The sequence below is a fragment of the Anolis carolinensis genome, chromosome 3 (genome assembly GCF_035594765.1).
Source record: "Anolis carolinensis isolate JA03-04 chromosome 3, rAnoCar3.1.pri, whole genome shotgun sequence".
NCBI lineage: Eukaryota > Metazoa > Chordata > Lepidosauria > Squamata > Dactyloidae > Anolis > Anolis carolinensis.
This window is the reverse complement of record NC_085843.1, coordinates 108,195,731-108,222,468: the sequence shown is the minus strand read 5'-3', so window position 1 is coordinate 108,222,468 and position 26,738 is coordinate 108,195,731. Positions and strand designations below refer to the sequence as shown.

Here is a 26,738-nt window from a genome sequence, read left to right as displayed (position 1 = left end):
GCTGCGCGGGAGACGGGGCCAGGGTTGGCCCCACCTCCCGCGCTGCTCATCCTGACCCCACCTCTCACGGCGCAAGGGGGGGAGGCGGGGCTCCGCCCAGACGGGGCCTTGCCTCCCGCCCCGCGCGCCCTGGCCTTTTCCAGGTGGCCAGACTGCAGCGGAGGTTCCTCCAGGCCGCCTCCCGTGCTGCTCATCCTGACCCCGCCTCTCACGCTGCGTGAGAGGCGGGGCCAGGGTGCACGGGGTGGGAGGCGGGGCTCCGCCCAGACGGGACCCCACCTCCCGCCCTGCCTGCCCTTGGCCGGCTGGCCTCCACGGCGCCCCCGGGACCGTGCGCCTGAAGCGGGCGCTTCAGTGGCGTCCGCGTTGGGCCGGCCCTGACAGTACCACCCTTGTATTCATGGGAGATATATTCCAAATTCTCTCCATGGATATCTGAAAACATGAATAATAGTGAACCCTATATTTTAACTATATCTCAAAACCTGATCCCAGATTATCTGCTTTGAATTTGGGCCCCATACAAAATCCAGATTATCTGTTTTGAAGTGGATTATATTAGGATGGATCTACACTGCCATATAATATAGATTATCAAATCAGATAATCTGGATTATTAAATAAAATAATCTGGATTATTTTATTTAGACTGGATTATCTGAGTCTACACTTTCATATAATCCAGTTCAAAGCAGCTAACCTGGACTTTATATGGCAGTGTAGATGGGGCCTGGGTCATATGAGTCTACATTGCCAGATACTCTGGGATCAGATCATGAAGTGCAGGACAGTGTAGAAGTATCTTGAGATTAAAGCCCCATCTACACTGCCATATAAAAACCAGATTATCTGCTTTGAAGTGGATTATATGACAATGTAGACTCATATAATCCAGTTCAAAGCAGGTAATGTCGATTATTTGTTTGATAATCTGGATTATATGGTAGTGTAGATCCAGCCTGTGACCCTGATCTCATCCTTCTGTGGCCCCTTCCCTATATCCCAGGATTTGATCCCAGATCATTTGGGAGTGGAAACTCATATAATCCAGTTTAAAGCAGATAATCTGGGATCGGATCCTGGGATATATGGAAGGTTAGAAGGGCCTGTGTCTGTGCTCAGTTACACAAGGACATGGCAACATATAAGAAGATTCAAAAGTGACTGCAAAAGAGAAAGTAAATCACACTTTTCCCTATTTGGAGCAATTGCACCAAATGAATCATTAATAATTCAGCCCTGCTAGAGCCAGAGGGCTGAACAATGGAAGATTGATACAATTGGTGTTGCCAATTTCACAGTAAGTAATTGGGCCAAGAAACAGAGAGAGTGCAGCAGATGAGGAGGGTGAGATGCTGAGGGGCAAATGCTTATGAAAAAGGATGAGTCAAATTTCTAAGGCATGAATAGTGTGAGGAAGAACCAAGGAAGAAAAGTGGTGATGAGGGCTCAGAAAAGTAGGGTTGGAAATCACACATCTCCCTGGGTGCAGCTCTTATGGTTATCAGGTACATTTCAAAAAGCTTTCTGGCACTGACTGCAAGGAAAATCTCTTGCAGAATAGAAAAGAAGCTGTGATTGTGGATTAGGTAGATTCAGGTATGCCAAAGGGAGTCCAAACAGTGGGGAAAGCAAAGAAGTGCAAATGACATTATACAGTGAATGGTGGGCTGTAATTCAGTATTCAAAATATTATCTGGAAAACAAGGTGGATACACAGAGAAATTGGAAAATTGGTTGAACAATCATCTTGTTGCAAGGCAATCAAAGTACCTCAAGGAATGTGTCTATTACTTAGGCCCAACGCTCTGTTTTTAGTATGGGTGAAATCTTATCTGGATGTCTAAGGGGAGATCCACTCAGGGTTTTCTTTTGGCAGCAATGCCAGGAAAGCGATCCTAACCTCTTCATCCATCCACACAAAATCTAATGTTTCTAAATCACCACATCTTTCTGTCTGATTGTCCTGGTCATTCTTGCTTGCAAATGATCAGTGAATAAAAATGAAAATAAAGTATATTTAATTTAATACATACTGTTCAGGAGAAATTGTTTATTTTATAAAACTGCTATTTTCTATTCAAAACCGCCATCTACAAAGTTAGCACAGAATTAATCCTGAACTGCAGGGATTCTTGCCTATGCAGGATGACTCTTGTCAGAGTTTCTTGACACTCAAAAACCACTTTAAAATATTATTTCTATCTCTAATGTATGGATAACAAATTTCGTCAACTGTAGTTAACACAAGGAGATAAGCATGATGGGAGTGTAGTTCAACACCATTTGGAAGACCACAATCTGTCAGCCTTGTCATACATTAAAACAAAAATCGAAAGACAGCTCATTGAGCTAAATGCTGTGAACGTGGAAAGAGAGAATAATGGACAAAATGTATTTTTAAAGCAAATTAGCAAATATGATTCCTTAGGGTGGTGATACATATCACTAAATTTTGAGCAGCCAAGAGTTCTGCCCACAATCCTTCAGTTCTAGTATAAATCCAGATATATTAATATGTAGTGAAAACCCTCTAGAACTCAATGGGGCTTTTGAGTTACACTAATTTAAGATGTAAGATTTTTAGGTGTAGTAGTTTGAGATGCATTTTTGGATAATGGTTCAGTTTTCTACTCAGCCACTGAAAACCCACTAGGTGACTGACACACAGTCCAGAGACACTGATAGTTTTGCTTTAGGGTTGCCATAACTCAGAAATAACTTGAAGACACACAACAATAACAACAATAACAACAATAACTCTGGATTCATCTCATGTAATATATATTTTACCCATTGAGATAAGTGTTCGATTCTCATTCCCAGCACTACATCAAAGGGTGCTGCAGTAAGCCAGGAAGTATATGATATTACTGTTACATCACATGGGTTCAAACATATTTGGAGAGGCTAAGAACGAATATGGTATTCCGATATCTTTGGGAGAAGAAGTCCCACATCTAGTAATATGTTATTTTGCTCTGGTAAGACAAGCTCAAAACCTGAAAATGTGCATTCTATATCTCTCACAAAACCCATCAAGCATTGGTTGGGAATTCTTGGAAATTTTGTTCAAGAGTTTCTTTTAAAGCTCTGAGCAAACCCTGGTTGGAGTTGTGCTCCAAAAGAATTACATCTCAAGGCCCAGCTGAACTGGTGTGTTCTTTGAGCTATTTCTACTCTCCCACAACTCCTGTTGTTGATTGTTCATTCCATAGAACAAAAAAAGTACCACAGTTTCATATGAATGACAGAGCTAAAAAACACTTTCATGTCTTTGCAAACATGGTGTAAGCACATCCGTTTTTATTGCGTGCCCACTTGACATTGTCCTGGCTGAAAAAACACTTTCCCGTCTGGTTTCCATTGTATCACTCACCGATGTCTTCCGGCCTATCACCTGCATGAACTTCTGATAAAATTCTTTGGATGCAAAGTAGTAAATGAATGGATCTATACAGTTGTTTAAGCAACTGAGGCACAAAGTCAATTTGTAAATGTGATAGTAACCCTCCTCTTTCATGAGACGGCAGATCATGTGACCCAGCAGAACAATGTTATTGGGAGCAAAGCAAATAATGAAAACCAAGAGAACAATTGCCACCAAGTAGATAGACCTGGTCTTCTGCCCGTTGCCGTCTCTGTGAGAAGCCTTGACGAGCTTGCGAATGATGCTAATGTAGCAGATTACCGTCACCACGAATGGAATGATGAAAAAGACAATAAGTGGTATTAAGAGGAAAGCTGCCCATGCATAAAGATTGGGAAGCATGCTCCATTTCAGGACGTCAAAACAAGTTGTAATGTTCAGTTCTTTCACTTCATAAGTAAGGTCAGTCGTTATCAGAGGCAACAAAGCCAGCAACACAAGAAGCCACGTTACAAAGCAGGCAATGAAGGCGTACCTCTTCTTTGTCCATTTTTGGGACAACATTGGATATACCACTCCTAGGAAACGTTCCAAACTGATGCAGGTCATAGTAACAAGGGAGGAATACATGTTTGCATAAAACATAACAGTGACAAAGCTGCAGAGATTCTTGCTATATGACCAGTGGTTCCCATTAATATGGTAGATAATCTGGAAGGGAAAACAGCAGGCCAGAGCAAGATCTGTGATGCTCAGGTTAATCATGAAGATGACTGATCTTGTTTTTGGCTTGGTGTGGAAGAAGAGAATCCAGAGGGAGAAAATATTCCCAGGAATGCTGATGAGAGCTACCGTAGTGTACACAATTGGCAAGGTGATCATAATGACTGGGTTCTTGAGCATGTCCAGGGTTGCGTTATCCAACTTTGTCATGGTGTCATTCATTTTTGTGCGGCTGACTTTTGAAAGTCTGCAGAGTTGAACACTGTAATCTAGAAAAGGAACAGATGAAGAAAACAGATGAATACAAAGATTGGTGACAATGATTGTGATCATAATTTCTCCTTGATTTACAATTACATTACTACTTTGTTGCTGGGCGATCCCTCTTTAGGAGTAGTAGTCATTGCATATATAACTGTGTCTGTATGAGTGCATAAAGGCTGAATGCAAAAAATCATTCTCCAAGTGAATTCCCTACATGCTAGCAGCTAGAACATTCTGGGAGATGTGATCTAAAAAAAAATAACCATCCTGAGATTTGCAAAGGCAACAGCCTTCGAAACCATCTTTATTTCCCTTTTGTTTCTAGTGGCAGTCTTAGGAAACAAATGTGATGAGTGACTGTAAATCAGCACTCCATTTCAAAGCATACTCCATTCTCAAGAGGGAAAGATAATGAAGAAGAGAGTCCATGGGAGCTACAAGGATATCAAGAAATAGTGTTTTATGCTTTGTGTGTCACCTTTGCATGTGTGTGTCTTCTCGGTTTTGCATGCTGTTTTAGGGTACAATGTGTGTGTGTGTGTGTTGTTTCTGTGAGCATCCTCAGCTCACGTAGTGGTTGTGCTTACAAGGGACAAATATATAATTCATCATTCAGGTCTGAAACCCCACCATGGGCTTGATTTACACTGCCATATAATGCAGTTTCAGAATGCAAATTAAGTGAATTGAACTGGATTATGTGGCAGTGTAGGCTACTATACAACAGTTGTCATTCTGAAAGTATTTCAGTAATACAGGTTACAGAAAAACAAAAAGGTAGTGCTTTTATGACCTAATGATCCTAAAAACGAAGTGGATACATTCATGCAAGATTTGCCCATTTCAGAGAACAGACATGGCTGTAGGATGGAGGAGTTTTGAAAAAGGGTCACCTTTAACCACACCAACCTCTGACTAACATTATTAGTGGGGACTGTTGAGGAGCAAAGAGTTTGGACCCCGAAAGTACATAAACTTGTCCAACATTCACTGACCTGATATGTCCTAGAACATCTTGGATTGGGAGCTAGGGTTCATAGATTACAGAATCATAGAAACATTGGAAAAGACCATTAAATTCAACCACTTGCTATATAGGAATCAATCATCCATCCTCTGCTTCAAAAACCTCCAAAAAAGAAGACTCCACCACGCTCCAAGGCAACATATTCTACTGCTGAACAGTTCTTACCAAAAGGAAGCTCTTCCTAATGTTTAGGTGGAATCCCTTGTAATTTCAATAATTGCTCCATGTCCTAGGTCTCATTTAAATGGGCTTAATAACCCATACTTACTGTGCAATCGCTCTGACTTCTGAAACTTCTGAAATTTCACATTCTGAAACTTTTGCTGCTTATTGCAGGGTAAATCGGATTAACCCAGTTTAGCCACACATTATGAAATGCGGTGTGTGTGTGTGTGTGTGTGCACTAGCTTGTCCAATTGTATGGGCAGTGGTGATCAACCTCCCTCTCCAGGGACTCGCAATAAAAGGCAAATACAAGGAGTTAGGATAACCATAAGGCCACAACCTGTTTATTGGTTACAATAAAAACAGGGTTGGCAGCCATGCATGGGTCCTGGAAAAAGAATCGGACAGCTTGCTGCTGATGCCACATCACAACAGCAAGGGTCGCAGGCAGTGAGCCGACTAGTTCCAGCCTGGGACTGCTGCACCCCTATGCTACAAGGATGCTCCACTTCCCAACCAATGGGGCGGGGGGTTATACCAAAACCCAGAGAAGCCCTGAGGAGAAGATGGTGGGTGGGGAGCACCAGCTGCTGCAACATCCCTGCCTGGTAAGTTGGTTAGGGCATAGCTTCAAAGCTACCTGCAGCTCTAACCATTGAAGATTTCTGCAAACATAACTGTGCTTCTACTAGGGTGACCTCCTGAAAGGTGGACAGGGCAACTGTAGTCGTGTTGAAGAGGGAATTTGAACAGGTGTAACTTGTATGATAAATATCCTACATATGTGTTGTCAAAGGCTTTCATGGCCGGGATCACAAGGTTGTTGTATGTTTTCCGGGCTGTATGGCCATGTTCTACATATGATGTGTTCCATATTACCCACTTTGTTTTGTTTTGTGTGTGTGTGTGTGTGTGTGTGTGTGTCAGGAGTGACTTGAGAAATTGCTCCTCTGGTATGAGAGAATTAGCCGTCTGTAAGGAGCTACAAGGATATCAAGAAATAGTGTTTTATGCTTTGTGTGCGATCTTTGTATGTGTGTGTCTCCTCAGTTTTGCATGTTGTTTTAGTGTTGCCCAGGGGATGCCTAGATGTTTGATGTTTTCCCATCCTTGTGGGAAGCTTCTCTCATGTCCCCACATGGGGAGCTGGAGCTGACAGAGGAAGCGTACCCTGCTCTCCCTGGATTTGAACCACCAACCTGTCAGTTAGCAGCCCTGCCAGCACAAGGATTTAACCCATTGCGCCACAGGGACCCCCACCCAATTAGCTGAAAACCTTGTCCATAGATAGAGGGATAGTTAGTTACATACACATGGCCTCTATTGGCATCCAACGGTAAAATCATAGCAAAGGCATATTCAACAAGAGGTGGTCACAGATAAAAAGGAAAACATACTTAAAAGTTACTAATCTCAAGAATAAAACTTGTAACAGTTTCAGAAAAGAGAAAGTTTAGAGGGACAGTTTTGCTCTATCCAACATGCATTCAGCCATTGGATCTGCAGACAATGATTGCATAATACAAGCAGTCCCCAAGTTATGAACAAAATAGGTTCTGTATGTAATTTGTATATAAGTCAGAATAGGTACATTTTAAAGTGTAACTCCAGCCTATATATATATACTAGCTGTGCCCGGCCACGCGTTGCTGTGGCTTAGTCTGGTGGTGTTGGTCAGTCTACATTAGGTTGTATTGATGCTGTGACCTCCACCCTTCTTTATACTCACATTAGTAGTAGTATTTGAAGTCTGTTACCTTCTTCAATTTTGTGTTGATTGGTAATTGCTTGAGATCCCTGTTGTCTTTGGTTTGTTGTTAATTGTAATGTCTGATTCTGCTGAGTGCGGTTTATATTTTTATTGTGGTACAATAGTCTTTTTTTTGTTTTGCCTGTGTAGGTGTTTATTATTATTGTTGTTGTAGTGATTATGAAGTTTGGATAAGTTAGATGCTACTGTATTGTTTTTTGGAGGCCCAGTGTAGCACTGACTGGCCTCTCAGCCTCAGTGCCTGGCTGTTTCTTGCCTGTGATGGTGTTGATTCTTATTGTTGTCGTTGTTGTCATTGTTATTATTGTAATTGTTTTTTTGGAGGCCAAGTGTGAATGTAGGGATTGGAGAGGTGGATGAGTTGTGTTGTCAAATGTTGTATTTGTTATAGTCACAATGCGTTGTTGTGAGTTTTGTGGGTCTGGATTGTGGTTTTGTGGTGTGGTTGTGTTGTTACAACTGAGAGGCAAGGATTTTGTGTTGTGTTGCTAAGTTTTGTATTTCTGGGTCGTTTAGTTGTGTGCCAAGTTTTGTATTTCTGGGGCGTTTAGTTGTGTTGTTATAGTCACGATGCATTGTTGTGAATTTTGTGGGTCCAGATTGTGGTTTTGTGGTGTGGTTGTGTTGTTACAATTGGGAGGGAATGCTTTTGTGTTGTGTTGCCAAGTTTCGTATTTCTGGGGCGTTTAGTTGTGTTGTTATAGTCATGATGCGTTGTTGTGAGTTTTGTGGGTCCGGTGTGGTTTTGTGGTGTGGTTGTGTTGTTACAACTGGGAGGCAAGGCTTTTGCATTGTTTTGCCAAGTTTTGTATTTCTGGGGCGTTTAGTTGTGTTGTTATAGTCATGATGCGTTGTTGTGAGTTTTGTGGGTCCGGATTGTGGTTTTGTGTTGTGGTTGTGTTCTTACAACTGGGAGGCAAGGCTTTTGCGTTGTGTTGTCAAATTTTGTATTTCTGGGGCGTTTTGTTGTGTTATAGTCACGATGCGTTGTTGTGAGTTTTGTGGGTCCGGATTGTGGTTTTGTGGTGTAGTTGTGTTGTTACAACCGGGAGAAAAGGCTTTTGTGTTGTGTTGTCAAGTTTTGTATTTCTGGGGTGTTTAGTTGTGTGCCAAGTTTCGTATTTCTGGGGCATTCAGTTGTGTTGTTATAGTCACAATGCATTGTTGTGAGTTTTGTGGGTCCGGATTGTGGTTTTGTGGTGTGGTTGTGTTGTTACAACTGGGAGGCAAGGTTTTTGCATTGTGTTGTCAAGTTTTATATTTTTGGGGCGTTTAGTTGTGTGCCAAGTTTTGTATTTCTGGGACGTTTAGTTGTGTTGCTATAGTCACGATGCATTGTTGTGAGTTTTGTGGGTCCGGATTGTAGTTTTGTGGTGTGGTTGTGTTGTTACAACTGGGAGGCAAGGCTTTTGCATTGTGTTGTTAAGTTTTATATTTCTGGGGTGTTTAGTTGTGTGCCAAGTTTCGTATTTCTGGGGCGTTTAGTTGTGTTGTTATAGTCACGATGCGTTGTTGTGAGTTTTGTGGGTCCTGTGTGGTTTTGTGGTGTGGTTGTGTTGTTAGAACTGGGAGGCAAGGCTTTTGTATTGTGTTGTCAAGTTCTATATTTCTGGGGCGTTTAGTTGTGTGCCAAGTTTCGTATTTCTGGGACGTTTAGTTGTGTTGCTATAGTCACGATGCATTGTTGTGAGTTTTGTGGGTCCGGAGTGTAGTTTTTTGGTGTGGTTGTGTTGTTACAACCTGGAGGGAAGGCTTTTGCGTTGTGTTGTCAAGTTTTATATTTACAGGGCGTTTAGTTGTGTTGTTATCGCATGAAGCGTTGTTGTGAGTTTTGTGGGTCCTGTGTGATTTTGTGGTGTGGTTGTGTTGTTACAACTGGGAGGCAAGGCTTTTGCATTGTGTTGCCAAGTTTTGTATTTCTGGGGCGTTTAGTTGTGTTGTTATTGCATGAAGCGTTGTTGTGAGTTTTGTGGGTCTGGATTATGGTTTTGTGGTGTGGTTGTGTTGTTGTAACCTGGAGGCAAGCCTTTTGCATTGTGTTGCCAAATTTCGTATTTCTGGGATGTTTAGTTTTGTTGTTATAGTCACTGTGCAAACAACTCGTTTTCTGTCCCTGTGAGAATTGGGTTTTGAACAATTTGGCTAGTAAAAGCAAGGATTGGTGATAAAGCTTCAGTGGAGACACCTTTTCCCCATGATAACGTTTCCAGGAGTGAATTTTCCTTCAGAGGAAGTTTCTCCAACTTCCTATTATCTTAGCCTTGTTCTTAACTATAAGTCATTTGTAAGTAGGATTTTGTAACCCAGGGACTATCTGTAATTGTGTTTCTTATCATTGCTTGTAGGGTGAGGGCTGTGAGAAGAATATATGAGCTTTGAGGTAGGATGTTAGATACTATAAATGTACTACTGTGTGGTTATATAATGCAGAGCAACTTCTGGCAGGTATCCCATTTGGAGGAGGACATGTTAATGCAGCTTTGCCTTGCTTTAAGCAAAGTTTGGTGATACCACAGACTGCCACAAAGCCCCAGGATCCCAAATGGGAGATCCTGGGGCTTTGTGGCAGTCTGGACAGATAGATTGGCCCTTTTCAGACCAATCCCCTGTCTAGGGGCCTTTCCACACAGTCATATAACCCAGAATATCAATGCAGATAATCCACAATACCTGCTTTGAACTGGGTTATCTGAGTCCACACTGTCATATAATACAGTTTAATGTGAAGTTTATACTGCTGTGTGGAAGGGGCCCTAGTTACGGAAAGATACAACATCCTGTTGTTTGAAGTTGAGAAATCATATATGGTCATCAAACGTGAAAAAGAAACAGGGCTCCACATAACCAATACAGTAGAGTCTCGCTTATCCAACATAAATTGGCCGGCACAACAATGGATAAGCAAAAATGTTGGATAATAAGGAGGGATTAAGGAAACACCTATTAAATGTCAAATAACGTTATGATTTTACAAATTAAGCACCAAAACATCATGTTTTACAATAAGTCTGCCACTTGTTTGGGAGTGTGGCTGCACTTGTGCTGTTGTTGGGTCTGTTGGCCTGCTGTGCATTGCTGCCTAGAGAAACAGCTGTGGATCCAGGCAGGAAGCAGACTGTGTTGGATATTACAGAACATTGGATCAGTGAGACTCTACTGTAGTAATGTAGAAGAGACATTTCGATGGTAGCAGTGAAGCAATTTTCCCCCTCTAATGGTAAAGGAGCCTAGTTTCCCTTTGCACCTGTTTGCTCTGAGACCAGTACTTCTCTAATAACTTTTCTTTCATAAAATTCAAATTGGGTTTTTTTTTTTTTTGGGGGGGGGGGGGGGGGACAGACAAACAACAGTGGACCAGGTGCAGACTACCAGCTATTTCCGCATTGCCCTACTCAGACAGCTTTGCGTGCTTGATTTTCTTATCTACACGAATGTTCCTTAAGATAAAAGACGTTGAGAAATTAAGCATAACACTTGCTGAAGCAGTAGTTTTAAAAAACCACTGTGAAGAAAAAAATAATTGTGGTTTTCTCAGTGGCACCACACCCTGACATGCAACTTTTGTGCAGATGTTAAATCTAGCATTTATCTAATTTATAATCACTGCACTGCTCTTAATTATGAATATTACTATTTATTTATTGTATCTGCGAAATGCCTTATGCATTAACTTCTTTCTGTAATGTTCAGTAAAGGTTTAAATAAAAAACAATAGTATAAGTGTGCCATGGCCAATCAATAAAATCCATCTCAATAATGACAATTACAACATACAAACACAGCATGGTTCCAAAAAGAACAGGTAACCACATGAATTATGAAGGTTAAATCTAATATATTCAAGAAATTTTACAAAGGCAGATCATATGGGGACATAATACTAGATTTTAAATTGCAGAGAAAGAAAAATAAAACAATAAAAACAGCCAAAATAGCAGAAAAGCCAATGCTAAAAAGATCAAAGTGCCAGGAAAACACACCCAAGGGAAGCATTCTGAAATCAGGAGACCGTAACCGAGGAAGTTTTTTCCTCTTATTGTCAATCTGGAAATGTCACATTGAGGCGACACTTATAGAAGACTTTATTTACATGAATTTAAGGAAGAGATAGGGATCTCTGGGTAATGAACTGGGAAAGAAATGAGAAAAAAGGCAAGACGCATAGAAGCAAGGCCTCACTATCTACAACTGGAGAATTTAATGGGTATCTCATCGGCATGCACCCTGAGATAAACTACAGTTGAACTGTATAGGAAATAATAGGAAAGAAGACTGCTTGAGTGAAAAAGCAGGTAAGACAGTAGATGAGGCAAGGATCAGAAGAGACCAAGGAGCTTATCACACAATGCAGTTGGATGACATCTTTAACTGGGACTTTTCACATGGCATTGTTCCTCTTTTACTTCTCAGTGGGAGACAGCCTGGAAATGATTCCTTTTACAAACACAAATAATCCATTAATTGTAAAAGAAATACCTCCCAAACAGTCTCCCACTGAGAAAACAACAGAAGGCAAATGGCACAATGCGATAAATTCCATTGTTGTGCTGCTGAAATTGCAATCTTTCTCCCTCATGTGATAGAGTCCCAAACCTGTAAAGAAATTGGATCAGGAAAAGAACTAGGACTCATAGGAGGAAAATTACTTTGCTGTATTCACCCACTTATCCAACAACAATCCATCCAATATGGCCACATTCTTAGTCATGTTCTTACAGTTTAAAGGGCAACTCTCTAATATACCTTAGTGTATTTAATAAATTGCAACAGGAAATATTTTGAAAGAGCATCACAAGGCAAAGAGGATATTTGGACAGTTGAGCATGTATTTAACTTCCTTTTTATAAATCATATAATTTGCAAACTGTCTGGTGTACAGTTTTAGAAACAAACTAATACACACCTACTAATGTATAAGCAAAGCATTTTCTGTGTTGTCGAAGGCTTTCATGGCCGGGGTCACAGGGTTGTTGTATGTCTTTCGGGCTGTGTGGCCATGTTCCAGAGCATTTTCTCTTTTTTGTTTGCCTTTTCAGTGCATGATGGTCATATGACTGGAGAAGACTGGGTTGAGGTGGTGTTTAGATGTGGAGAAATGAGACCTCAGCTTGAGGTGCACTAATTTATTTCTTGCCTCAGTTTTCATGCAGACAGAGACCTGTCAATTTGTGTCTTTGTGCTTTACCTTGAATGTTGACCCATCTATCCAAAATTAGAACCAGACTGAAAATTTCATGTGAAGGGAAGTGAGGAGAGCACGTAGGCTTTTCCCCATGGAATGGAATGGCATGGATCTGGCAACACGGGGAGCTTCCCATGTTGCCAGCTCCATGGGGGGAAGCCACGTGCATTATATGTGCTCCTCGCTTCCCTTCACATGATTGCCTGGCCGGCAAGATGAGGCAAGACAAGGTGAGACAAGGGCTCCATGCTTCACCCTTAAGAAGACTGTTGCCACTGGCCATTACTGCCCATATGACAAAGTCCCTGGTGTCAAACAACAAATCGCCAAGTTTGATAGCATTGTGATATGGCAGGTGTCAAACTGCATTAATGCCACAGTGTAGCTGCACCTAAAGTTGCTGAAAACTTTGAACCATGACATGTGGGTATTCAAAGAAAATAAATGCTCTGCTACTGCTATGGTGAGCCAATTCATAAGATGCTGTTAGAAAACTTCTCAATCTGGAAAATTTTCTCTACCCCTTTCAAGCAGGTTAGAGAAATCTAGAAAAGTTTGAACATATGTCTTCCAGAAATAGCTTTACCATCATCTTCTGTTCTCTTCACCTCTTCATTTCTCTTCCACTCAACTTAGAAAAAAGGCTTCACAATGTGTTAGATCCACCAAGTCATAATATGCTATTCATTATAACCTATTACAGTTCTTTCCAAGGTAAAAACTAGATAGCACATCAGATGAATTGAGACCAACATTTAAATCTAAGCCATGAAGCTCACTAGATGGCTTCCCCTCCATGCTTGCCCCATTGTAGGCAACGAGAGCATGGGAAACCTCCTGTGTTCTCATTGCTCCCTCTTACAACACCTTCACCACAATTTGGGGACGGAGCTCCGCCAGAGGTAGCTCTATATCATTTGATTGGATCCAGCAGCTCCATCTCTGAACTGTGGTGAAAGTGTTGCATGACATGTAAATATGTCTATGTGATGAAGTCCTCAGACAATGTTATCTTCCCTTGTAACCATCCTGTGTTTTCCAACCAATCTTCTTTCCTGCCATTCTACAAAATATGCTAAGGAAAGAAAGACAGATTATTCGCATGGGTTCTTTTGGACAGTGATGCTTAGACTCTTCATGCAAGTCTTCTTAAATGTCATACAATTCAATGTAGTGGCCAGAAGGCTGTGAAGTCAGCAGTCTTATATTCCTCCCTTCATTTGGGAGGGAATTGTGGGGATAATATGGAGAAGGTACACTACCTTCAACTCACTGAAAGAATGGAGATAGAAAAATATAGTAAAACAAGTACATTGTGCAAAACATAAGCTTGTAATACTGTAAATAGTTCCTGGTGCTGCTAGATGTTTTCCAAAGAATTTTGGGGAAGAATTTTGTAGGTGTTTAACTGTAAATTTCAATCAAAGTATCATTTTTTCCTGAAATATGACAGTGGAAAAGGAGAGCATGTATAGCTCAGCTTTCTCCTATTACACAGGAATGGGAATATCTTTTTATTTAAGCATTTCTATACTGCCTTTCTTCAAACATCTCATATCAATGTACAAAAGCAGAAAACATATGACCAAGTAAACAATCTAAATGCACAATATTAACCATTAAAGTAAAAGTTAAATTCATATATCAACTACCAGTATTCAATACTACTTCAGACATGGCAAAATGAATGAATATTCAAAAGTTATCATTAGATTTATGATAATAAGCATGTGCCGGAATTCCAGATGAAATAATTTCCAGTAATCAGCTTGTTTCCGAGTCCAAAGTAAAAACTAAACAATCCCTTATTTATTTGATTGCAAAAGCAGAGGATCTAAACCAGGCATGGGCAGACTAAGGCCTGGAGCCGGATGTGGCTCCCTGGGTGCTACCTCAGACCCTCCTCACTTTCCCTGTCCTCTTGGCAGTAGGACACAGTGGCCCACCTTATGTCAAAAAGATGGGGGAGGAAGGCACGTAGCAGCTGAGAGCCCTCTGAAGTGCTCCCAGTCACCAAGTGTCTCACCCTCCTCCCGACATAAGGACAGTGCGAGTGGCCCCATCCTTATGCCAGGAGGACGGCTCGAGGAAGGCACGCTGTGGCTGAGAGCCCCCCCCCCCCCCGGAGCACTCTCAGCCACCGGCAAGAGGACAGCCTGAGGATTGGAGGAGGAGGATTTCGGGAGGAGGATTGGGGCAGTCGCCATGTGTCCCACCTTTCTCCCAGCATAAGGAGGGGGCAAGTAGCCCCATCCTTATGCTGAGATGACAATCAGGATGACCTGGGCCCTGCCCTGCCTCCTCCTGGCCCTGCTCTCTCTGGGCCCCCACCCTCTCCCAGGCCCTCTCCACCCAGCAATGTGCCCGCCCCCCTCCCTCCTGGCCCAACCCTCCCAGCCGGGCCCGCAATGTAATCTTTTGTCATACAAATAGTTAACTGAAAAGGGGTAGGCTTCCGTCTCAATGAGCATCAGTTATTGGAAACTGGGATGTGTAAAGAAATTGTGGTCAGGCTTGATGTTACCACACTTTTTAAAGTACGAAGAGGTATCTGAGTAAAATTTGCATTGCAAAAAGTGTCTATATTGACAGGAAACAATAATCATCAGGCTTTTAAACTGTCTGGGAGGGGAAAGCAGTTTGATAGTTCTAGTCCAAAAAGAAGCTTTTCCTAACTCTGAGTTAGTGTAGGATTGCAAAGCGTATGGAAACAGACAAGATTACATGAGTGACATGCAACTTGTAACAAAATCAAAGTTGCCTTATGTATTCTTTAAAAAAATAACTCCATAATCTGATTATTTGAAATAACAATAGCATGCTTGCTCCAGTTTTTGATTAGTTTCTACAGTGTGCTTTCTATAATACTGTCCTCCAGTTTTCTGGATGCATTTTCCCAACTTCAGCTTTTCCCAATACATGAGTAAATGCATACTCAGACAAGAAGCTAATGCCACAACAGATCCCAAGGGTTTTCAATAAAATACCAGTATGGAAAACTATTTATTTTATTGCAACTGTATTTGTTTTACTCAGATTGATTAAACAGGAGAATATATGTAAAACCGAACAAATGGAAAGAAGGAAAGCAGGAACCTAAACCAGGTTGAACTTGACCAATAAGGCCTGAATCCCTGACCAAGCTTGTCACATTGTCACAGTGTTTAGAATGAACAGGAAACCTGCACCACTCCAGAGGTTGTTTGATTGCGACTCCCATCATTCCCCACCACTGGTCATGCTGTCACGGGTTGATTTAGATTAGAATGAATCTATATCTGGAGAATCACTGGTTCTCTAGAACATCAGTAAAAATGAAAGCAACTAGACTGTTTTTTTCCATCATGTTATTTGTGAGGAAGCATGCACATTATAACTCTGGTGTAGTTCAGGCCACTTTATTCCTTTAGGTTGCATCATCCTTAGCTTTTCCCTATTGATCTACAATACATTTTTCAAAGTAAGCCCTCCTCCATCACTTTCTAGACTGCATTTCAGTGGTTTGGTGGGAAGTAAAATATGCAACCAGCCCTGCAGGTTTAACATTTGCAGATTTAATTTGGTACGGATTTGAGTAATATGTTCTCTCTAGGGTGGAGATCTTCCAGTGCTGATTTATGATAAACTTCTGCCAGATGATGACAGTAGAGTCATAAAGGCAAACCTAAATATTTCTAGAGAGAACGCTTATTGAGGCATTTGTAGGTTCTCCAGCACAATTCTACAGTTACCATCTGGTGGGAAAATCCTAGAGAGGTCTTCTGTCAAATAAAAAGGGGATTTTTTTTAATTTGCATTTTTTACTGTTTTGCTAACCTGCCTTATTTCCAAAATCCCAATGTTTGAATGTGGGAGGTCTAGAAGGGGGATGTTTAGTGAAGTTAAAAGGTGAGAGAGTTCTTCTTGGGGACACACCTGGGTTATCAATGGCTGTATTTGTATGCAGAAAGCAGAGCGGCATCCTGAAACATCAGTGACGACTAGGGAATACTACATACAAGGTGATACTACATACCTTCTTGTGCAATGTCTGAAAAAGTAATTCTGCTAGCAAAAGTTAATGACAAAGCTAATAAAAGCCATTCGGCATGGGAACATCTAAAGATATTTTCCTACCTATGGTAAAAGAGAATATGGAGACAGTCTCCATTCCATCTGCAATCCATAACTATAGTGGGAGGGGAATCTAGTAGCACTAGTAGCGGGATACATGGTGTCTTAGAGCAGCAAGATAGGATATGTGGTATAAAGACAACTATCCTGCTGTAGAGGGGGAGGATTCAGGAGGCACAGTTGTCTCCTATCCAGATGAATCCTATCATCTGCCATCTAAGAGAGCTGTCTCACTTCATCTAACTATAGGACCATCCCAGATAGGGACCCCATCTGCACTAATCATTTAATGCAGTTTGAAGCTAGCTTAGATTTGAAGTGGCCAGATAACACACTTCTACAAAAGTGAAAAAGGAAGCCCTTAATGCGTTTCAGTTCTCTGTGGTTTGTTTAATCATCAACCAGGCCTCAAAATGGTTCCAGATCTTCCTATGTAATCATCTGCACAGAGAAACCATGTTCTTCAATATTGGTTTAAGATGCATTAAACTGTCAGTGTAGATGTGCCCTCTGTGTGCTGGGTGAGATAGAGATATGGAGCACAGAAGTATCAATCAGGTATCTCCATTTTTGTGCCTTCAGTGGGCATTTGGTTCAGTTATGTGTGTTTACTTGTAACATGTAGCTAGTCTCGACACTGCTAAAGTGGTTCATTGTGGGACAATGTTAAAGAAGATGGTTGGAGGATTTCCTCTGGACAGAACCATAGCGCTCCTCTTTAAGGTATGCAGAAAAAGAGCCTGAAAAGAACATTCTGGCACATAAACAACTTGCCATATGAAATCAGGGGTCATGTAAAGCAACCGAACAGACCCTTCATGCAGTAGCAGCATGAGCTGGTGTTAAAATGCGGGTGTTGTGAAGGAGACTTTCAAGCTGTGAAACAAAATGCAGGAGAAATGAGGAAGTGGTCAAAAGGATATGCATCAAAGGGTACTGCAAATCAGAGCATGTGTTGCTAAACCTTAGAAATGGTGTATGAAACAGCAGAGTGGAAATTTTTAACCCTGTTTAGCTTTTATGAAGCTATTGATAAATAACTATGGCTAAATGCATACTTACAGAGACATATACTTACACACACACAATTGGATTTTGGCTCACTTGGAATAAGACCTATTCTGTAGGTCTTATTCCAAGTGAGCAAATAAAGAATTATAAACTGACACTCAAATGGTCTACTTTGCCTGTCGAATGCTGCTTGTTCTCCCCTTTCAGCATGGAGCCCATTGCACAACTCATGTGTACTTCCAGCTGGGCTCTGTGCCGAAAGAGGAGAGCAAGTGCCATATGATGGGCAAAGTAACTCCCGTGCTGCCTTAGGAGCACTGGGGGAAGCTGGGTGGTGACGCTTCCCCCCATGGGATGGGAGTCAAGGTAAGGCAGATGATGTGGGGCAAGGAGCGATTGATTCTTCACACCCCACACCTCGCCAGGACCGCATGGATTTGCCACGATGCATGATGAATCAATGGGCCTTTGTGATGAGGTCCTGAGATTGCAATCCCCAACATACCTATTGGGAAGGAAGCACTGTTTCAATCAACTGGACTAATTTCAAATCTCATTTCAATTCTGTTCATAAGCCAGCCAAATGAGTTTGTGTCTTTAATTTGCAATAAATAAGGCTTTCTGATTAGTAGAATTTATGAAAATACCAGACAGTATAAACATGACTTTTTGTTCATACGTTAATGTACAGTGATGCAAATTGTTTAGAGACAGATGTCACCTGGAGACCAATTTTTCATTCATGTAAATGTACAGTAACGTCAATAGAACCAGTATAAGTTCAGTGGCGATCTCTGGAAACATAAACCCATTTATGGAGTTAAGTTCTCTGAATGACTAATTGAGCAACACAAAGGTGCTGCTCATGTCAATACACAACTTCATTTAATGAGTGAGGTGGTGGGGTTGAAATCTAAATACTGTTTTATTTTATTTACTTTTTAAAACTTTTATCCCGCCTTTTCCCTGGCACAGAACTCAAAGCGGGTTTACAACAAAGATTCCTACAGATACACCATATTTCCTTGCATAATAGTCACCATCACATAATGGTCGCATTCCCATTTTGGGAGTGGGGGGTCCCAAAATGGGTTTTTCCTTTCCTCACATAATCATTGCACCCTTGATTCACTCACCCATTCCCAGACGGATGACTCAAGAGTGCAACTTGGCAGGTGAAGCCTTTGCGGCTGTCATTTTTACAACTACAATAGGTATAGACACATGGGTGGGTGAAACTTCACCCACCTGCATGTCTCCCCTCTCTGAGCTACAGGGATTACCTTGTCTAGCAGCCGAAAGAAACCCTGTAGCTGTACAATTTTTTCACAGTGTAATAGTCACCACTACATAATAGTCTCAGCTACTATGTGACGAAGTACAGTACTTAATACCCTTTCCCCCCAAAAAAACCATCAAATAATCAAGCTAGTAACATCATTAATAAGCTAGTAACATCATTAATTTAAATCATATATAAGACTTACTAAAGAAGAGAAAATACAGTACATTCCACTGAAACAATCTTCTGCCAGATCTCGTTAATCTTGTCCAAAGGAGAGAACTCAGACAACAGACAAACACAAACATATGAGAAGTCAAAGCTCCAAATGCTGGTAGATGGTCACTTCTGAATAATTTGCAAATAAAGCAAATGATCATCTATTAACACACTGAGCTTTGTCTTCTGATTTACTTTGACAAGTAGTAAATAGCTTAATAAAAATATATTTGTTTGCTAGCAAAAATATAGGATGGAGGAGACCATGGGAAGAAATCTCCCATCATGGAAGCGGCCACAAAGGAAGATTTGTCATGTGTCCTCAACAAATGTGTCTGAGATTGGTGTGATTGAAGTAAAGCTCTCCTCCAAAGATTGTAAACCTTGGAGAGGCCTATCCAGGGAAAGAGAGTCTTTCAGACAGTTTGGACCCAATACAGGAAAACAAAATACAATACTTAACCTAAGCCTACAATACACTAGAATCAAAAACCCTACCAATGAGATGGAGCTGTTGGGTTTTAATATTGTTTTACCATGTACAGTCATTTTAATTTTTGTATATGTAATTGCTATGTATTTTGAATTGATATTGTCTTATGTTTAAACGACATCAAATTGTTGCCAATTGTTAGCCACACTGAGTCCCTCTACAAGGGAGAGAGGACAGGATATAAAACAAAGTAAATAAAAATAAATAAATAAATTATAAAACTACATAAGACACATACAAGATACAAAAATATAAAAATGATAAGGGAAAAGATAAATGATCCCCAACTTCCCAGTTAGTGGTTATAATTGTCCCAACATCCTACTTCATCTAAGCCATACTTTCATTAACTTCTACATTGAATCTACTCTTCTTCAAATCCTAAAACTGTTTTCCCTGGTGTTCCCTCATTTTTATTTTTTTAGTCAGTTTTAACCTGGTCTTGGTCTTTGCTGTGGGTATTTTCATATAAGCATTTTAATGATTTCGTATTTGTTTGTCTGTTTTAATCACATTGTGCCCCACTTTGAGCCACAGTGACAAATAAAAAAATATGTTGGTGTTGTTATTTAAACAATATTAATTTCTTCATTTTCTCTGTTGAGTTTGAAAGAAAAAGTTTCCTGGGACAATGCTGTATCTCAGTGGTTCTCAACCTGTAGGTCCCCAGGAGTTTTGGCCTACAACTCCCAGAAATCCCAGCCAGTTTACCAGCTGTTAGGATTTCTGGGAGTTGAAGGCCAAAACATCCGGGGACCCACAGGTTGAGAACCACTACATCTGGATCAGCAGTGCAGCTGATGACGGCACGTGTTTTTTGCCTTCAAATGCTCACAAATTCTAATCGCATAGTGAAAACACTGATCTCATGATCAACAGACTCTTATGACTGCAATTTCAAAATACTTCTAAGTTTCTTTTTGTTTTTATTCTGCCACGTAGTATCAAAACATAACAAGACATGAGTACAGTCAGATAATTACAGTAGTAAAAATATAAAAGACATCATAAAACATCTGAAATTTAAAGAGGAGACATAGAGCCCATCTAAATTGACAGCTACCAGATAAACACCTATGAAAGGGCACAAAAGAAAACCCTTACTGTGCATCAGTGCTCTATGATTTGTATAATCACATCCAACTAGGATAGTAAACATCACCATTGTTGGATTGTATGGGCCTTAACCAGTGAGGTATTCCATTATATACACAAATATTGTATTCATCAGCCAATACCAATGATGAGATGGGAAAACTTTTGATATACTTTGCACTGCCATTCCTTAAGCGCTTATCTATGCCCTCTTGAGTAAAGCCCTTTTCTCAAGCAAGCCACTTCATTGGGGTGGCATTTATGGTTCTTTGGCCAATAGAATGCTGTGTTATAAAGCTATTGCTATCCTTCCTCCATGTTGGTCTAGTGGGTTGGTATTACACAGGTATGAACAACTATTGGCAGTTAGTGAGGCAGCAGCATGATTTTTGACATAGGCTCCATCTACACTGCCATATAATACAGTTTGAGACTGCATCATATGGTCACAGTAGACTCATATAATGCAGTTTAACTGCAATGAATGGCATTGTATGAGTCTACCCTGCATTATATAACAGAGTCGATGGGGCCATAGCTAATGCTCATGGTTGGGATTATAGTGCCAATGCAAGTTTCCCATTTTTCCTGGAACTGAGATGTTCAATTTGCCCTATATACAGTATCAAGAAATTCTATCACCCATGGCTCATTTTATATAAATGACACCATTTTACTATGCTATTGTATATAATTGGGTTTGAGCACCCTGGTATCCACAGAGAGTCCTGGAATAAAATCCCAGTAGATGCCAAGTATCCCTTGTATGTGTTATAGCAATAGAGTGGCATACCATTCTTAGTATAAATTTCTATTTGGACCTAGTATCCATAAATTTCAACCTAAATTGTACTGCTTATCTGTGTTGCACCTGTGTGTACCATAATAAGCAATTACATATATAGTATACAGTATGCACAGAAGGGAAATTCCATTCTTGAATCTCTAGAGAAGCTATTAGAGTATGGCAACATTGGGTGGCACAAACTCACCATAGACTATTTGTTTTATGAAAGATCTTTTTGAGCTATAGATGCACCAACAGTAGAGATGCACCAACATAATGTCAGGTTTCTTCTGATCTTTCTCTCGCAAGCTAGTTAATGTTTACTGTCCGGAAACTTACTTTGACTTTTATGGTTTCCTAAAACTATAATTTTCATCAATCCATATTCAGACTTTTAAAACTCTCCTTTGTACCGGAGAAATAATGTATGGTTAAATCACAGTCTTACCACAATACTTGTTGCACCTGACACTTTTCACCCTTTGCAGGAATCATCCAGCTCAACCTGTATTTCAAAAACAAAATCAAATAGATGGTGTTCTTTGAACTCTTCTAAAAGGCATGGCAAAAGATGAAGAAAAAAAAACAGCCACTATCAAAAAGAATGACTAGAGTTTTGACTTGTTCCAAAACACTGGTTAAAAGGTAGCCACTACAGAAGTAGTTTTGAATGGAAGTTCACCACTCTTTTCATCCTTCTGGAATTAATTTGTGCTGTGTTTCCTATAGAGCAGAGGTCCTCAAACTTTTTAAGCCAAGGGCCGGTCCACTATCCTTCAGACTGTTGTGGGGCCGGATTATCATTTGAAAAAAAATACAAACAAATTCTGATGCACACTGCACATGTCTTATTTGTAATGCAAAAACAACAACAACAGCAACAACAACAACGAAAGAACAATACAATATTTAAAAATAAAAATAATTTTAACCAACATACATTTATCAGGATTTCAATGGGAAGTGTGCTTCTGCTTCTGGCCAATGAGATAGTCAAGTTAATTAGGGTTGCTGCTGCTGTTGTTGTTGTTGTTGTTGTTGTTGTTGTTGTTGTTGTGTGCCTTCAAGTCATTTCAGACTTTGGGCGAGCCTAAGTCTAAAATGTATTTAATTATTATTTATTTATTTACTGCATTTATTTACTACATTTGTATCACACCCTTCTCACCCCAAAGGGGACTCAGGGTGGCTTACAAATTATATGTACATACAATATATTATATTATTAGCATAGCACAATATTAGCATCTATATATTACTTTATTGAACTATACCACTATACTGTAATATTATTAGTAATATTATATGTAATATAGAGTATGTAATTAATATTATTTTATGGTATTATTATTAGTGTTATATTGTATTACATTATAATATTATTATCAATATTATATGTATATACAATATATTATATTATAAAACTGAGGGCGGGGGCCAGGTAAATGACCTCGGAGGGCCGCATCCGGCCCCCGGGCCTTAGTTTGGGGACCCCTGCTATAGAGGATGGATCTGAATGAGATTGTGGGATGATTCTAGGACAAGGCAAGTATAGAATGAGAGATGGAATTGGATAGGTGACAAAATGATGGAGGAAAAGGATGAGTTTTCCAGAATTAGAGAGGGTTGATGGATAGAATTATTCATCTGTAGCTTCTTCTGGAAGAAGATGTTTCCTCAAAGGGTCTTTTGCAATAAAAGAAATACACGTGCACAGTTAATGCGGGTTGAATTAGGAATGTGAATTAATACTTGAAAGTGGGCCTATTCACTTTTACACTTCCATACTGCCTAATTAACATGCAATAATTCCACTTTATCTGGCACAGAATCCTATAGAATCCAAGGATCTAAAATTTAGGGACAAGTATTTAGAATTTTCTTCAAGATAGCTCTATCCAAACTACAAACAGCAATATTTCATATGATGCAGCAATGGCAGTTTAAGCAGAATACTGGTGCTATAATAAAGGCAGGATAGTTTAATGGTCTGAGCATTGAATTATGGCTATGAAGAACAGCAATCACATCTCCACTTAATCATGAAAACTCACTGGGTGACTTTGAGCAAATCATATTTCCTCAACTGCAGAAGAAGGAAATGGCACAAACTACATTTGAACAAGTTTTGCCAGGAAAACTCTTAGGGAATCACCATAGGGATATCATACACAATAAATTACTTCAAACTACACAATAACATCAACAATAACTGTGTATTACAGAACATTATAGGCAGAGACCCCCCTCCATGGATTGTCAACTTGTCATGGTGAGGGGGCTTGCGTGTTCCAATGAACCTGCGGGCATAACCACTGGAGTCATGTACTCCCAGGTTGTGATGCCTCAGGCACCTTTGGCCCCTGACCCTGTGGTCATTGCTGACCAGAATGAAGAAGACTTGGGTTTTTTCCCAAGTCAGCAAGATTCAACTCCTTTCCAGATGCCTCCTGTTGACATTTCTGAGCCAGCGCCAATTAAGGATGCCCTTGAGACAGTGCCGGCTCTCCCAGATTCTCCAGACGGGTTAGTGTTTGATCGGAGGGCCTTCTTGAAAACAGACAGATCGCAGAGACAAAGTTTAAGGAGAAGCGCCAGATTAGCGGAACGTGGGGACTATGGCTAAGCTCCGTTCTCTTGGGAAGAATTTGGGAGTCAGACACCTGGCGCGGTGACTATGACAAGCTCAGTTCTCTTGGGAAGTTTTAGGGAGTCAGGCACCTGGTTTTGGGGAGCTTATGAACTGCAATAAAAGTATTACGCTCAGAACTTTCCTTCGCGGTGTCAACTTTACTTCTCATTGGGAAGCATCATCGTCTCTAGCTCTTGGAATCCAAGCGGCCTGAAGGTGCGCTTACTCTTGAGTAGACCGGCCGCTGGCCTACCTCCTTGCCCAAGTTTGGACTGCATTTCAGCTCCTGCTCATCTAGTTCATGCCTTGCTTTGAAATCCTGCTTTTGGACATTTATTCCAAAGAACTCTCCTTGCCTCTTTGAACCTTTTCCCCACTCAATACTTGAGCTGAGTTTGAGTGTGTTTTGGTTTCTGGACTTTGGACTTTAATATTAGACATAAGACTTTCACTTATTGGACTAATTTTGATCTTTCCTGGAAGGTCAATTGCTTATTCAACTTTGCTGCTTATTTCCTTTTGGAACTTTAATTGCTTTAATAAAGATATTATATTGTTATTGGCCTCTGTGTTGGTTTTCGGTGCTCTCGTTGCCCAGGGGTGTAACACAGGTAGGGCCGTAGGAGAGGATCCAGACCAAGTACAATCCAAAAACCCAAAGACCACAATGGCAAAGCAGGTGGAAGATAACATGGTACATGTTACAACGGGTATGAAGGCGGAAGAAGGCTGCAACAGATCATGAAGCCACTGTCGTCGTGTTAACCATGCCACTGGATGTGCACCTCACCCTGTGAAGACTGTGTGTTGATCAGCTGTGCACCGACCTCGACACATTAAAAAAAAAACTCATGCACCGGCATCTTTCAAGATACAAATTAAGGGTGAAAGGGAGAAATGTGCCAAGAGGAAGGCATGTCAAGACAACCCTGACTGGGACCGCCTTCTACCTGGAAACAGATGTCCTCACTGTAAAAGAACATGCGGGTCAAGAATAGGACTCTACAGTCACCTACGTACCCACCGCCAAGACACTACACTTGGATGGCTACCATACTCGGACAACAAGGGATTGCCTAAGTAATAGGCAGAAAAACTCTCAAAATATATTCAGTATCTCAAGCCTATAGATCTATGAATATCTTTATTATAATTATTTATGTATTTATCCCACCCTTCCTCCATGGGGTTTACAATTATCCATTCTCCCATAAGAGTCAGACAGCAACCCTTTGAGGTATATTAAGCTAACAAATTGTATTCCAAGAATCACTTGGTCCTTATCTTCAAGGAAAGATTTGGCTGTAGCTGTCTCAAAACAAGATTCTAAACGCAATATACAGAACATATTACTGAAGTGATGGAAAGAATACAAACAATACAAAAAATAGAGAAAAAGGCATCTGATTTTTGAAAAAAAATATATAGATAATTTCTGGGGAAATTTGGCGTCCAGTAAAGATCAAACAAATTTTCCCATACCTGAGCAGAACCTGAGCAGAAGTTTGGGTGTCTCTTAAAGCAATTTTCAGCTGTAAAGGCTGCTATACTTTATGTATAACAAACAACAATAGCAGTATTGTTTCACGTGCCATGATTTTTTTAAAAAGCCCCTCGGAAAGTGCAGCCAGCGAGTTCTGCTTTCATAGTGACAAGAGATCACAAACATTTTTTTCCCTGTTAAATATGCATGATAGTTATTCATGCAGGATTTGTGCAGCTTATGACCATTTCCATGTTTCTTTCCACCATTTATCTCTAAAAATAGAAATTTCAAGATTATTTCAAAATATGAAATTATATATTTGCCTCTAATGTAGAAAGCATGTTAAGCAGTTCATTCAAAAATAAGTAACTGTAGAAAATATGCCAAAAGTTATCTGCTACATTAATGTTAACAATAACTGATATCGGTATTAAGCTATCTTCTGCTTCCCTGATTGGCTGCAGCAACAATTTCATAATTTATGAGTCATATCATATCAGTATATGCAATATAAATACTAGTATCAACATTTAGTAATTTCAAAAATTATCCATATTTCATAAAATTTAAATTTTTAGTTAGAATGACAAAAAAATAGTTACCTGCTGTGATGTGTGTAATTCATAGCATGCAAAAGACACATGTGATGGGAGGCAAGTTAGAAGATGTTGTTTTGGCAGCTCTTTGTAGTTCAGGAAATGACCATACATACGTATAAATTATGCAACCGTTAACTGTTTCCTCATGGGTGTGCGGATACAAATCGGCCAAGACAGCCCAGTTTGTTAGTTTGTTATTAGATTGGATGTGCTCCACATTGTATGTCCACAAGTGACAGAGCCTTGGTTATCAGAAAGAGTCAGAGAGATCGCTGCAGTTTCAAGCTAGAAAGAAGGAAGCTGATACTAACATCTACAGCACTAACCCTTTCCTGTACAAGAGCAAAGTGCAAACCTCATGTCTGATTTAAGATCTGATTTAAGGTCAGACTATGTGCTACATTTAATCAATTGATTTTTGTATTGTAGAATAAGCACGCATGCAGCTGTGATCTGGATTCGAAACAATATGCATTTGGCCCTTAAATTTGGATTTTTGTGTTGTTAATTAAAAATTGG

At 40.3% G+C, this 26,738-nt stretch overlaps 1 protein-coding gene across 2 annotated transcripts; it reads right to left on the bottom strand.

Annotated features, from left to right (window-relative positions):
- Positions 1 to 2,767: 2,767 nt before the first annotated feature.
- Positions 2,768 to 26,559, bottom strand: LOC100556508 (P2Y purinoceptor 8). 2 transcript variants are annotated; one of them, XM_008107142.3, is made up of 3 exons: positions 26,223 to 26,559; positions 21,951 to 22,007; positions 2,768 to 4,362 (listed from the first exon to the last, which is right to left on the bottom strand). In XM_008107142.3, the coding sequence occupies exon 3, from the start codon at positions 4,313 to 4,315 to the stop codon at positions 3,257 to 3,259; it is 1,059 nt and encodes a 352-aa protein (XP_008105349.1). In that variant the 5' UTR covers positions 4,316 to 4,362; positions 21,951 to 22,007; positions 26,223 to 26,559; the 3' UTR covers positions 2,768 to 3,256. The 2 variants fall into 2 exon arrangements, with proteins under 2 accessions (XP_008105349.1, XP_008105350.1); XM_008107143.3 differs by lacking the exon at positions 21,951 to 22,007.
- Positions 26,560 to 26,738: the final 179 nt, after the last annotated feature.